The 12,953-nt window shown below is 34.3% G+C and overlaps 2 protein-coding genes across 4 annotated transcripts; both read left to right on the forward strand.

Annotated features, from left to right (window-relative positions):
* Positions 1 to 672: 672 nt before the first annotated feature.
* Positions 673 to 4,920, forward strand: LOC102607552 (uncharacterized protein At1g08160-like). Of its 3 annotated transcripts, XR_008050961.1 has the most exons (3): positions 673 to 1,508; positions 3,036 to 3,162; positions 4,537 to 4,920. XR_008050961.1 is itself a non-coding variant. In XM_052432116.1 (2 exons), the coding sequence occupies exons 1-2, from the start codon at positions 807 to 809 to the stop codon at positions 3,093 to 3,095; spliced, it is 762 nt and encodes a 253-aa protein (XP_052288076.1). In that variant the 5' UTR covers positions 673 to 806; the 3' UTR covers positions 3,096 to 3,958. The 3 variants fall into 3 exon arrangements, 2 of the variants coding, with proteins under 2 accessions (XP_052288076.1, XP_006481533.1); XM_052432116.1 differs by lacking the exon at positions 4,537 to 4,920 and having other exon boundaries at positions 3,036 to 3,958; XM_006481470.4 differs by lacking the exon at positions 3,036 to 3,162 and having other exon boundaries at positions 674 to 1,508.
* A 5,213-nt stretch (positions 4,921 to 10,133) lies between these two features.
* On the forward strand, positions 10,134 to 11,026 carry LOC102607257 (hypothetical protein). Its single transcript, XM_006481468.4, has one exon. It carries the CDS (start codon positions 10,234 to 10,236, stop codon positions 10,870 to 10,872), a length of 639 nt encoding a protein of 212 aa, XP_006481531.1. The 5' UTR covers positions 10,134 to 10,233; the 3' UTR covers positions 10,873 to 11,026.
* The last annotated feature ends 1,927 nt before the right edge of the window (positions 11,027 to 12,953 follow it).

Consider the following 12,953-nt stretch of genomic DNA (forward strand, 5'->3'; position numbering starts at 1 on the left):
AAATTGATTTTTTTGGACTATATTTTAGTGTCCATAATTTTAATTTGATTTAGGAGTATTTTAACAATTATTATTTTTTTCACTGTTTCCCTCTAAGATACCGAAAACTACATATTTTTTAACCTCTTATCTTTTTTAAGATTTGAACTTTGGTGGTTAAATAAATAAAATTATTTGAAAATCATAAAGTATTTTACTAACAAATACTTAATAAAAGCAAACAACTAATCTACAAAACTTGGTGATAATAAAACGTTTAATAAAGTATATTAGAAATAAATTTAAATATTTTTTTATATACTAATATTCAAAAAGTCAACCTTCACTTAGTATTGGAGAGAGATCTACCATCACTTTAATATTGGATAAAAATCTATTTTACGTCAAATGCAGAAAGATAGATAAACAGATGAATATCTACAAGAGAGAGGAGTTGAGTCTCAACTATTATTGGGACTTGAACTCGTGCGCCCAAAATTATTGGGCCTTCAGCACACGGGTTGTTAATGGGCTACAAGCCCATTGATAATTTCACACGGTTAAGAAAAGCAAACAACTAAACTAGGATCTCAGCAGATATTTTTGCGACTTTACAGCAATTACTTAATCGAGAAGCAGCCGAGTTTTTATCCCTTTCCTTCGCTTTCAACTTTTCCCAATACGCGTATCAAAAAGAATAAAAAATAAAAAAACTTTTCCCCACACGGAGTCGTGCACTGATCACTACTAACACAACACTTTCGAGCACCTCTCTAAATTCTCTCACTCTCTGTCCCTTTTCTCTCTTCGATTCACACACAAGTCAAATGGAAAATTCCAGACCAGCAACCGGCTACCCGGCCCCGACTCACAACGGCTACCCGCCCCCGAACACCGCCTACCCGTACTCGGCCGCACCGCCGCAGTCCCAGCCCTACAGTTACCCTCCCTATTACCAACCTCCCACCCGTCGCAACAACCTGCTCCGTCCCTTGGTCGTCGCCGCAGTCGCCGTCACCGTTATCTTGGGCTGCGCCCTCCTCATCTTCTGGCTTGTCGTCCGCCCCCGCATCCCGGAGTTCCACCTCACTTCCCTCTCAGTCTCCAATTTCTCAACCAACCAGTCCCAAGTCACCGGCAACTGGGACGCCGCAATCGAGGCTTACAACCCTAACAAGAAAATGAGGGTCTCCTACTACGACGTCGTTTCGGGGATTTACTACGACGGTAACTACTTAACCCGGACGCCACTCCCTCCTTTTAGTCAGGACACTCGGGAGAGGACGCCGTTGAGCGCCAAGTTCTCGGTGATTGACTCGTATGTTGAGCGGAAAGTTTTGGATTCTATAAATGCCGAGAGGGCAAGGGGGGCCGTTAAATTCGATTTCAGATTGGAGGCTATTGCCGGGTTCAAGTACGGTGGCTGGAGGACCAGGAGGAGGCTGGTTAGGGTTTGGTGTCCTGACGTGCCAGTTAACGTTTCGAGTAAGGGATCGGGAAGCTTGGTGGGTGGTGCCAGGAAATGCAGGGTTAGTATGTAGGTTACTGCGAAATTGGGTGTGTTTTGATGTTAGTTTAGTATATGTTTTATTGAAGGAGAGCTAGATTCTTTTATTTCTAATATGATTCTGATTTTAGTTCGAAGTGAGAGTGAATTTTATGGTGCAACGAATTGATGCAGTATAGATGTAAATGGATTAGGATTTTGAGGCAGATAACCGATGTGTTTATATCTGTTTAGTCTTTTCCTTTATGCTATTATTGATTACCTTTGTTTATGTTGATTGAATTGGTGTTATTTTCAAATGTCATTGATGTTGGAGGAGAAATACAAATATCATACATTGAAGTTGGAGAAGATAAATACAAATGTCATAGTTGGCAGTAGTTCGTTGCTTGATACAATATTCATATTTAGAGAAGTTTCATCCTACAATAGGGGCTAATGTGTTGTTCATGAGACAAATGTCAATGTAGGGGAATTAGAATCTTTGTTAGAGGATTTACAAATAGTTGAACAAAAGTCTGAAAAGGTAAGGGATCTTTAAGAGGTTTCACAATTTTACATAAGTCTCTTACTTGAATACTTTTATGTATTTCAAAGAAATATCTTTTATTAGAGTTGTTTTGTTTGGCTTTCTCTCCAACATGATATCCTTATCCTTTTGAAGAAAGGGAAATTAGGTGTGTGTTAGGAATTCTTAGATAAATAATGTGCTGCTTCTTAGTCATCTGTAGTTCATGGGATCTGTCAACTTAGTGAATCAGAAGCTTTGCTATGTATTTTCTATGCTATTGGGAACTTTTCATTTTCAATGTTAGATATGATTTAATGTAGCCCTAATCCTCGTGACTTGACTGGTGATTATCGATATAGAAAATATTGACAAAGTTGGAGCAGGACCTGGAGGTTAAGTGTTAAATTAGAAGGGGGTGGCCTGAAGGGCTTGGCTTACTGGGCCTTGGTTGGACACTTTTTGGAGGCGAGCATGATAATGGCAGATAGTGTCTCAATACTTTAGTTAACATTTCTCTCTTGAACTTACACTTGCACTGCACTTTTCTACTTGTTTGCATGTTGATGGAAGATAGTGTCACCACACTTGACATTTTTCCCTTTTCATTTGCTTTGCACTCTTTTGCTTGTTTTCTGCTTTATGTACAACTCTTATAATAAAACAAAAAATAAAAATAAAAATAAAAATTATCAAATGAGTGCAAAATAAAAGTAAAATAGGTTAATTTCTTTTGGTTACAAATGGTGTGCATTTCTTTTACTAGGCTTGATGGGTTAACCAGTTATGATGATAATGGCCTCACAAGAGCCAAAGTTTAACCCAATAGCCATGATACAAAATCAAAATAAAAACGTATGGGCTCATCTTTGTGAAGTCCAAGTGATGAAAAATCCACCTTTCTTATAATACTTCCTGGATTTCCTTGCATTTGTATTTTGCTAATAGGATATAATATGATACGCATTTAAATTACCTAGTTTATTAGGATGATCCCAGTTTAGGTAAATGTTTTTATTTTGTTTATTCTTTTACCTTCAGGTCCTTTTGGATTATTCTGGGAAAAATTTGATGCTATGTTTACTTGGACCATTTCCTTGATTAAGAGTGGTGATTCGCTGCTGATTGCGGCTGATAATACTCCTGCCTAGCATTGCTTCATCGTTCAGTAGGTGTTCCTGCATATATTGAAGAGATCTGCCTATTTTCTGTATTTTATTTATTTATTTACTTTCTGAATGTCATAAATTGCCAACTGCCCTTTCAATGCGCCAAGGCGCTTAACACTTCAACTCATTCTTTCATGTTTCATTTGGTAATGAATGATGATGATATCTTACTAGATTTACTTCCATTTGAAGAAACAACTCCTTTTTTTATTTATTTATAAATCTGCCCTTCCTATACGCTTTTGCTTGCAAGTGTTTGTTTCTTTTCCCCTACAATGTTCAGTGCTCTTTGCCTTCACGTTCTTCCACCCTTGTATAATTTCAAATATTCTTCGATTCATCATTGCTTTCAGTTAAGATACCATTCATTCGTTTTGTTAACTCCATTGATTTTTCCCTTTGGTCAGCAAGTTCTTTTGGTATATGCATTCTTTTTCTGTAAAAAGCTTTCTGTACTCATCGAAAATCTAAGCCCTGCTATCATTAAGATAACTGTATAGTGTCAACTTTCTGTCATCAGAAACAGAAGTAAAAATATACTGTAAACTCGTTAAGGTCATAAGGTGTGTGTACTTTTTGTCATGCAATTCTGATCCATGATGTTGTTCGAGTGTTGAGCCAGTCCAAATGTGTGATTTAAGACGTTACAACCTGTATTCTTGTGCTATTTTATAAGATTTTTTTTTTCCCTTTTCCCCCTGACAGATTGGTCTCATGAAGTGGCAGGTGAGAGTAAGATGGGGGAATTTTTATGAATATAATTATCAATCATTCATTATTATTTGGAGAATCTAATCAAGCAAGTACATCAAATTGTCTTGAGTACAACCATTTTTCTTCTTTTAGTCTATAATCTTAACCCAAAATGTGGTAACATCTACTTTCTGTTCGTCTTTGTTAACCTTCGAAAAACCTTAGAACCATGAGGTGCCTACGGGTCTAGTAGTGCTGGAGGGGAGACTCTGCTGGAAAACGAATTTTATGAGCTTAAATTAATGTGTCTTATTATTTTTAGCTTTTTGTATTTAGGAATGTGTTCTTTATATCTGTTGCATCGTATTTGTGGTATCATTATCACTGTTTCCATTGATTTCTGGAAAATAATTGCAGTGAGTAAGGTTTGGTAGTATTTTACGACTGCTATTGCTGGTCTAAATATGTTCGAGTGCCCTTTTTTATTCCATTATTTTTCAATGGCTCAATCTTAGGCGTATTTGTGAATAATCATTTTTACTTTTGATATGCTCTATTATGTCTAATAGTAGGTTGATATATTGTTTGGTGCCGACTGAGGCTGATGGAGCATCAGTTGGCTTTACACTGTCAAAAGTGTTTTTGGTGGGAGAGAACCAACTTTTAACTTTTGTCTCTAGGTAGCAGTGAACTTTTGGGCAATCTTCTGATGTTCTTCACAACTTTAAGTCTCTCGAAGCCGCGGGAACAATGCTGTAGGGTGTTAGTTATATGGGTGGCGCATACATTTATGCTAGCTTGAGAAATGGTACTGCATTCAATTAATTGATAAATCAAGTGCAATGAGCTATCAACAGTGTGCAAGGCAACTAGGGGTTGGTTTTTTTTCCATTATGTCCTAGAACTCTATGTAAGTTTTTGCAATTTGATCAAATATTATGTACAATTGAGCACTGGCCAGAAACCTATTCTATTCTTAACTTGCAAGAAATTTTTGTATTGGCTGCCTTATTTGTAGTATTTTAAAATGAATGAAAGAAAAAGAAGAAGGATAAGTTATTCTACTTGAGCTTTTTAGCAAAATGATTCTTTCCTTTCTTTTTGTCATTTCATTTTGGCTCTCATATTTTTTTTTTTTTTTTTTTTCCTTGGAATTTAATGCCTTTCGAATCTTCAACAGATGAGTAGAGGGAGACTTTTTTGTTTGCCTTATCTCTTGTTCACACCTTTGTATTTTGGTCTCTTCTTTCGATTTCGCTTATTCTTTGAAGAGAAGAAAATAAAACTTTAACCTCAACAGGAAACGAAGTTAGTGTATTAGTGTCTATTATTAGAATACTATTTATAATCTGGAAAATATATTAACATGAGCATAATGTGAAGTCTTAAACATGAGATGGTGAGAAAGGTTATAGTGGGAAGAAAGAGAATGGAAAAGGCATACGCGTTTGGTTTAATTAGAAAGATAAGATCACATAATCAAAAGCCTAGTGACCGACATGTTTCCCTTTGAAGCCAAGCAAAAAAAATGGAATTTTGTGTTTGTTTTCACAAGTGAACATCAATATATAGCAACAACTCATAAATTGCCATAACCACCGTATATTGTAAATTATGCATATAATCCACATTATCCAAGCTAATAAGCCTAATAATATATCTTTTCTTTTGAAAGTGTTACAAACTTACAATTAAAAATCTACTGAAACTCTTAAGAGATATTTGTAGTACAATTCAAAGGCCTATAGAGCATTAAGCTCCAAATTCTACTCCCATTAATATATGGGGAGAAATTTCCCATTTTTTAAAGGGATTGAGCTCAATTGAACACAAACTCGTACCCTCAACATGATATGAGTACCATTGGGCAGAGATGGTAATGATATGAGATGGTCTGGGATTTGACAATTCTACTCCCATCCAGTTTCTCAAATATGACACAAACATGAACCAAATCCTATCCTATTATATATTTGGGATCAAAATTAAGACTAATCTAGACCTTTCAAAATCCAATCCCATCCAAATTGTCTCGAATGTCCCACTCAATTAACATATTAATTTCCATTAACATATTTAATAAGAGTTAATTTAAAATTTCATATATTAAAATAATTATGTTTCCATTAACAACTCAATTGACTTTAAAAAGAGCATCTCCAATACAATTAAAAAAGTAAAGAATATAACATATTGATAACTACGTAATATATAATTAACAGTATCAAAGAAAGAAAAAAAGTGTTAAAACACATTATCAATTAAAACAATTGGGAGGATCGGGATCTCATGGGATCCTGAGATTAATTTCAACCTCGTCTCAAATTAATGATTGAGATCTATTTTAATCTCGAATCGCGACTGCTTTTAAAATTAATCTCAATAATATGGATCAAATCAATATGGGATTTGTGATTTTTTGGCATCCCCACCATTGGGTTACAAGCCAAAATGGCAGCTTGGATAATATTAATAATTGCTAATGACCATAGTTTTTCAAACGGCCCCACGAATGATAATAGAAAGTTCTTAATTTATTCTTGAAGCAAAATAATATCGCATTTGTGTGTGGTGACTTGGTGAGCTCCCATGATCGGTTGGTGGACACTAGACACCATTGAAAGCAATGTAGGTGTCCATATATTGAGTGTCGTTTTTTTTTTTTTTTCCTTTATTTTATTTTGAAAGAAAAGAAAAAAGTAATAATTTAATGTCACATAAAAATTCAAATATCGTTTGTTAGATATTGATGATTGGGACGTCATTTTTAAGCAAAATTCATAGAGATAATCTGATTGAAACAAACATTTACGTTAAAAGTATATGAAAATGAATAACTTCATGCTACTGTCGTGCAAAACAATCTTGATAGCTTGGCTCAACATCAAAGATACTAAAATTACAATTTCCTCATTGACTTATGATACGTGCGTGTATATTGCTAAAGCATTTATATTTATATATATCAAAAGCTTAGAATTTGAGGAAATAGTCTGATGTTCGATACTCGTTCTCTCCATTAGTAGAACTGTAAATTATAAATATTTCAAAATTGTCTTTTTTCTATAATGAAAAATGAAGCAACTCAAATCTTTCTTTGCATATTAATAGGAGAATATTTTCTTCTTGATATTTGAAATATTTCATTTTAAATTCAAATATCTTGAATGTATATGTTTGATAACAAAAATAATCTAAAAGGTTGTCATAAGTTTTTAGTGAAGTAAAAAAAATTCTCCCTTCGCTTAAACCACACACAAAACTTTGTCTTTGTGTGCTCATTTCTTGAAATAATAGTATCCGGGCTTTCAATTATATATGTTGGGTTTTAGGGTTAGAGTATATTCTAGAGATTGATCGACGTTCATAGTCTAAAAGTGTTGTTGCCGAAGAATCTGGCTTCCCACTATCCCACTAAATTGTCACCTACGATTCTATTTTTGCCTCTTTTTGTGGTAAAGAATGTTCCCTTATAAAGCTCAACTTTATTCCCCATTTATCACTTTGATTCAAAGTCTCCATGCTAAAAAGCAAATACTGAATCTTGTGATTCCCTTGCACACAAGAAAACATCTGCTAGACTTGTAATGTTCATTTGAAATATATTGTACCATCATTTGTATATATAAAACTAATTTAATTTTTTTTTTATTTATAAAAAATACATTCTCAAAACTCTACTCGAAAAATTAGTGGAAGGAAAAAAGGTTTTAAACTTTTAATTCCTCTTTTTATTCCAACAGGTTTATGGTGGCACATCCGCATAAGCACTATATATGTATGTATGTATATACAATACATATATCATTCTCAAGGAAGGGCATTTTTATTTTATTAAAGTGAGAATACCAGTAAAAAAATATATTTATTTTTATGTACTAACAATAAAAAAAATAAATTTTAATACATTATAAATTATATTTTCTTCTATTATATGTATATATATATGGTTCCGAAATAGGTGGAACATAGAAGAACGAAAAAGAAGGCAAAGCCGAGCAGAGGTCAAGATTAATTTATGCGTGGCACGTGCTCCAATTAAATGCAACTTAATTATCAAACGCTCTTGTCCAAGTCAATTCAATCCGAAGCAGCATCAAACACAACTATAATTGTCGTCTTCTCAATTTTGACACTGCTTCAGCCTCTGCATTCAGCCTCTGCATTCAACGTCACGATAAAGTAAGTACTGTAAAACAAAACAATAAGTTGTATTTTTTAATTGTGGTGAATTGAAAGTGTTATAATAATTAATTAACAATTGTTAATTAATTGCGATTAGATTCTCGGACCAAGTCAACAAGCTCCGGAACAATAGTCTAATAACTCATAATATTCTTTAGGAGTTGACTTCAAATGCAAAATTAATATAAACAACTTCATTAATTTTCTTCTAGTTGCTCAACTTAAGAACATTTCGTTAAGGAAAGATATCAAGTAAGTAATAGGTTATCATAAAAAAATATATAAGACAATAAGCGGCGCAGTGATCGTGATGAAAAAAGTGACAATTTCTTATTCTAAGAGACTCAATATTCAATAACATGAGTGACAATAAAAATTAGAATCATAATTTTTAATGTTGTTGAACTGGAGAGAAAAAGACTAATTGTTCTTATAACCAAGTCAAAATAGGGTTATATAATATATATTGTTATGATAATGATACGAGAGTAGTTAGGCAAAATTTCCATATGGGAAAAAAATATGGAGATGGATTCAAAATATTGATTAAAAGTAGTGTAAATTTACTTCTCAAGAGTGTACTTACTTAGAGAAAATGTTTGCCAAAATAAGAATATCAAAAGAATTAAATAACCTATTAAACATCTCTAATTAAAATGTCAAATATTTGTAATCTTCTAAAATAATTTACCTCTATTTTGTCCAATATCACTTTATTTTTAGAGTAATTTTACACTTCTCAAATAGTATCCTAATATCTTTATCAAATACCATTAAGATAATGTTTTTCATCACTATGAAAATAATGTTTTTTGGTGTATTAAACCATCTGGTATCTGAAGATCACATTGAGCCTCGATTAATTCAGATTCGAGTCGGGTAGGGCCACTAGGGCGGCAAAGCTCTCCCAACAAATATTTAACGTAGCTGCATTCTTAAGTCTCGAACCGAAGACCTTGGTTAAGTTAGAACAACCACATACCAGCTGATCTACGCGCTTGTTGTGTGAAAATAGTTTAATACGTTAATGTCAATTTACTTGCAATTACCTAGTAGAAAGGTGCCAAGGAGTGCCTCTCCAAACTCAAATTTTGAGTTTGAACCTCAATAATATGCGTATGTTAGTTAAGAAAATGGTACTTAATAAGTATTTTTCTTATTTTTAATATCAATTGTGCCTTTTATTTTTAACTCATTTTCGGAGCCACATTTTCTACCAACACATGCACCAAGCATTGATAACTTGTAAAATTCCAATCGATGCCAACAATTCACCATCAATAACTCCGTAGATAGTACTTCTTGTACACATGCAATGCAATTCCATTTAAACCACGAACATCAAAAAAAAAAAAAAGGGCAGCTGACAGAGCTCAGAATCAGAACAGATCCATTGTGAAATAATAGTAACAATAATTTTTTTAATCCCACTAAAAATTTCACCCAAACTATGGGAGACACCTTTAAGCCCATACCACAACCCAAACTAGAAGTCTCCGCTCGAACCGGGAGGAACAAGTTCTCCCAACAAAGGCAACTTCCCTGCGACTCGAACTGGAGAACAAACCCAGTCAAGTCACTTAAGGGGGACTCCATTGCCAGTGGAGCCAACACTTTGTTGGTACCCTTATCATACTTCATTATAATTACTTTGGCCCCCACTTTTGTTCTTTTCAGAGCGTTTCTCTTGCATATGAGATAAGGTCAATTTCCCACCACCAACCTCACCGTGTAAAATTGTTGTAAAATTTCCTCTTAGTCTTAGTCTTTAAGGTTTCGGTCAATTATTTTAGCTTCTAATTGATAGATTTAATTTTTAAAATAAATTAATATTTTTGACATAATTTAAAACTCAAATAAATTTAACATATAACATATAAAAAAAAAAGAAGAAGAGAATTATTAAGCAGATTTTTAATGAATTTATACGATAAAGATGGTACGAAAAACTTTCTAAAAATAAGAGTACTAATTGAGTAGTTAGTTCAAACCTAAAAAGACTAAAGAAGTATGTACCAATTGAATTATTAATTACTTACTTAATTGATTCCTTTGCTATGAAAACATAGTGTAATCAATAATGTGACCTAAAGCACACGGCAAATTTGTTTCTCTATATAACCCTAAACTCTCCATTCTCTTTATCTCTTCTTTGTTCATGTTCTTGCATTTACATTACAAACAAACAAACAATGTCTGAAAAGGACTGTGGCCACAGCCACGACGACAGGAAGAAGCTGGTCCGGCTCATACTGTATGCCGTCGGCGGCTTAATCATCGTCGTTCTTCTCATAATCTTCCTCTTCTGGGCAATCACAAGGCCGTCAAAGCCAAGCTTCATCCTCCAGGACGCAACCCTCTACGCATTCAACCTCTCAACTGGACCGTCGCCACCGAACGCCCTCACCACGAACCTACAGGTCACGATCACGACGAGAAACCCAAACGACCAAATCGGAATCTACTACCAGAAAGCTGATGTCTACGCTTCCTACCGAAACCAGCAGATAAGTCTTGCCACATTGCTCCCCGCGACATACCAGGGCCACAAGGACGTCATCGTTTGGTCCCCGTTTCTGTGCGGTAACTCCGTACCGGTGTCGCCGTTCGTGGCGGAGGCGTTGGGCCAGGACTTGAATGCCGGCATGGTGATGGTGAACATCAAGGTTGATGGGAGAATCAAATGGAAAGTTGGCACTTGGATTTCTGGAAGATATCACTTGCATGTAAATTGTCCTGCTTATATTACATTTGGTGACAAGAGTAAAGGCATTGCTTCTGGTGCCTCTCTTAAGTTCCAGCTCGTGCAGAGCTGCTCTGTTGATGTCTAATAATGATCAATATCAATTTGTTCATCTTCTCATGGTTAGGGTTTCTTTAATTTTTAGTTTCTTTGTTAATTGTTGTTATATGAGACTTCATTTTAGTTAATGTAAAATTTATCATTTGGGTAATATTGAATTTGATTTTTTTGGTTAATGTCAATTAATCAAGCCTTGATTTCAGATATGTTATTGTGACATTTGCATGGTAGAGGATTTGAGTGAGGGTAACATATCGGGGTTGGGTACCCACTTGGGGGTCCAAGGAATTGATTGTTGTTTCACTTGATTTTATTTCTATTCGAGTAGAATTACAGGATGGCCCTTGAGTTTTTGGAAGCCGTTTGGATGTTTCCGCTTCACATTTTGCGAAGCAATTGGATTCTGTTTCATTCTATTGGAAACACAAAACAGATTTATCTGTCTCAGATTTGTTGTTTGACAATGGTTCTTTCTCATTGGGACAGCAAGCGATGGTCTTTTCTAAGTGTATCTTTAAATGCTAACTCCAAACAGAATTTGTTTAATAGCATATCAAGTAGCACATATTTTGGATCATGTTATGAGGAAATTGGACAGTGAATAGCAGAAATTACAATCTCTAGGGTTAGATTAATCAATAAGAACTTCCCATGAGCTTATTCAACTTAAAAAAATTAGTTTAAATTTGGTAGTTTTTTCCGTTGATTCCTAGCATGACTTTGAAAAATATCAAAAGGGTATCAGAATGACGAATTGCTTGATTCAAGTAATATTCTTTGTAGCATGCATATAGATCATGAGCTTTTGTCATTATATATATATATATATAAATATTTATTCTTTGTGGGGCATATAGACGAAATCATGAAAGGTTGTTTGTTAAGGGAGAAAAAAAAATTAAACTACATGAGAGAGATAGAGTAAAGAGAAATCATATTTAGTTTCGCTTTGCTTCAACTTTATAAAAGAAGAGTTGCATAGATTCTAAAAGAGGGATCAAATTCACCAGTCACCACCTACTTTCTACTTTACCACGTTTAGCCAGCACTGATATTATTAGGGTTTGGTGAAGTTGGAACAATTCTAGCTGATGGTCCTTTTCACATCATCTTCCATGCATTGTCATCAATGAATCGTGTAATTAATGTTAGCATAAATAATATGAAATCCAATCACCTTATAGAGGGGGAATCTTGGATTATACATCTTCATTAGTCCCTGAAATAGAAAGAATAATTAGCGTTAAAGCTCTTTCAAAACTTTCCATGTTAGAAAACTTTTATTGCAAAGAATTAAACTGTTTAAATTATTATGAAACATTAGCTTTAAAAATTAAGAATAAATTAGAAGACTTAAGAAATTCACAGTAGTTTATGAATTTTCAGAAATTAGAATAGTTAGATCTAGAGATTAATAACCTATATTGAAAGAAATATACAATTCTACCAACAAAGTGTTGGCTCCTTTGGCAACTGGAGTCCCCTTAAGTGGCTTGACTGGGTTTGCTCCCCAGTTCGAGTCGCAGGGAAGTCGCACTTGTTGGGAGCACCTGCCACCCGGTGCGAGCAGGGATTTCTAGTCTGGGTTGTGGTACGGACTTAAAGGTGCCTCCCACAGTTGGGGCCCTACCCAGGATACCTCGTGGTTTAACCAAAAAAAAAAGAAACATACAATTCTCAATATACATATACAACTACAATATTACCTTAGCCATTATAGCCAATTTTAATGGGCCTGAACAACCAAAATAGTCCAGATCACCCAGCCCAAGTATTTTATCCCAAGTCGAATTCTGGTGACAGATTACGAAAGCCCAAGGAAGGTGTGCAATAAAATTATAAAAGGCATCTGCTAGGAAAAGGACGATGATAGATCCAGCCAAATTTTCTAATAAGGAATATTCAAAAACGATGGCAGATATTCAAAAATTTCATTCTAAAAGTGAACAAGGGAAAGCAAATGATAAATTTTAATATGAGACAATGTTTTACTGCGCAACCTAAAGAAATGAATGATATGATTTTTCACAAGTTTTATGTTGATTTAAGGTATGTTTTTCTTTTCAAATAAAAATTCTTTTAAGTAGATATTAGGTAGATTTTTAACCC

Source organism: Citrus sinensis, chromosome 8 (assembly GCF_022201045.2).
Source record: "Citrus sinensis cultivar Valencia sweet orange chromosome 8, DVS_A1.0, whole genome shotgun sequence".
In the NCBI taxonomy this organism is placed as follows: domain Eukaryota; kingdom Viridiplantae; phylum Streptophyta; class Magnoliopsida; order Sapindales; family Rutaceae; genus Citrus; species Citrus sinensis.

Bases quoted from the DNA above. Each gene is read 5' to 3' on its own strand.
- LOC102607257 (XM_006481468.4), top strand. From the start codon at position 10,234: ATGTCTGAAAAGGACTGTGGCCACAGCCACGACGACAGGAAGAAGCTG.
- LOC102607552 (XM_052432116.1), top strand. From the start codon at position 807: ATGGAAAATTCCAGACCAGCAACCGGCTACCCGGCCCCGACTCACAAC. The intron at 1,509-3,035 runs GTTAGTATGTAG...TTTTACCTTCAG, and splicing joins GTGGTGCCAGGAAATGCAGG to GTCCTTTTGGATTATTCTGG.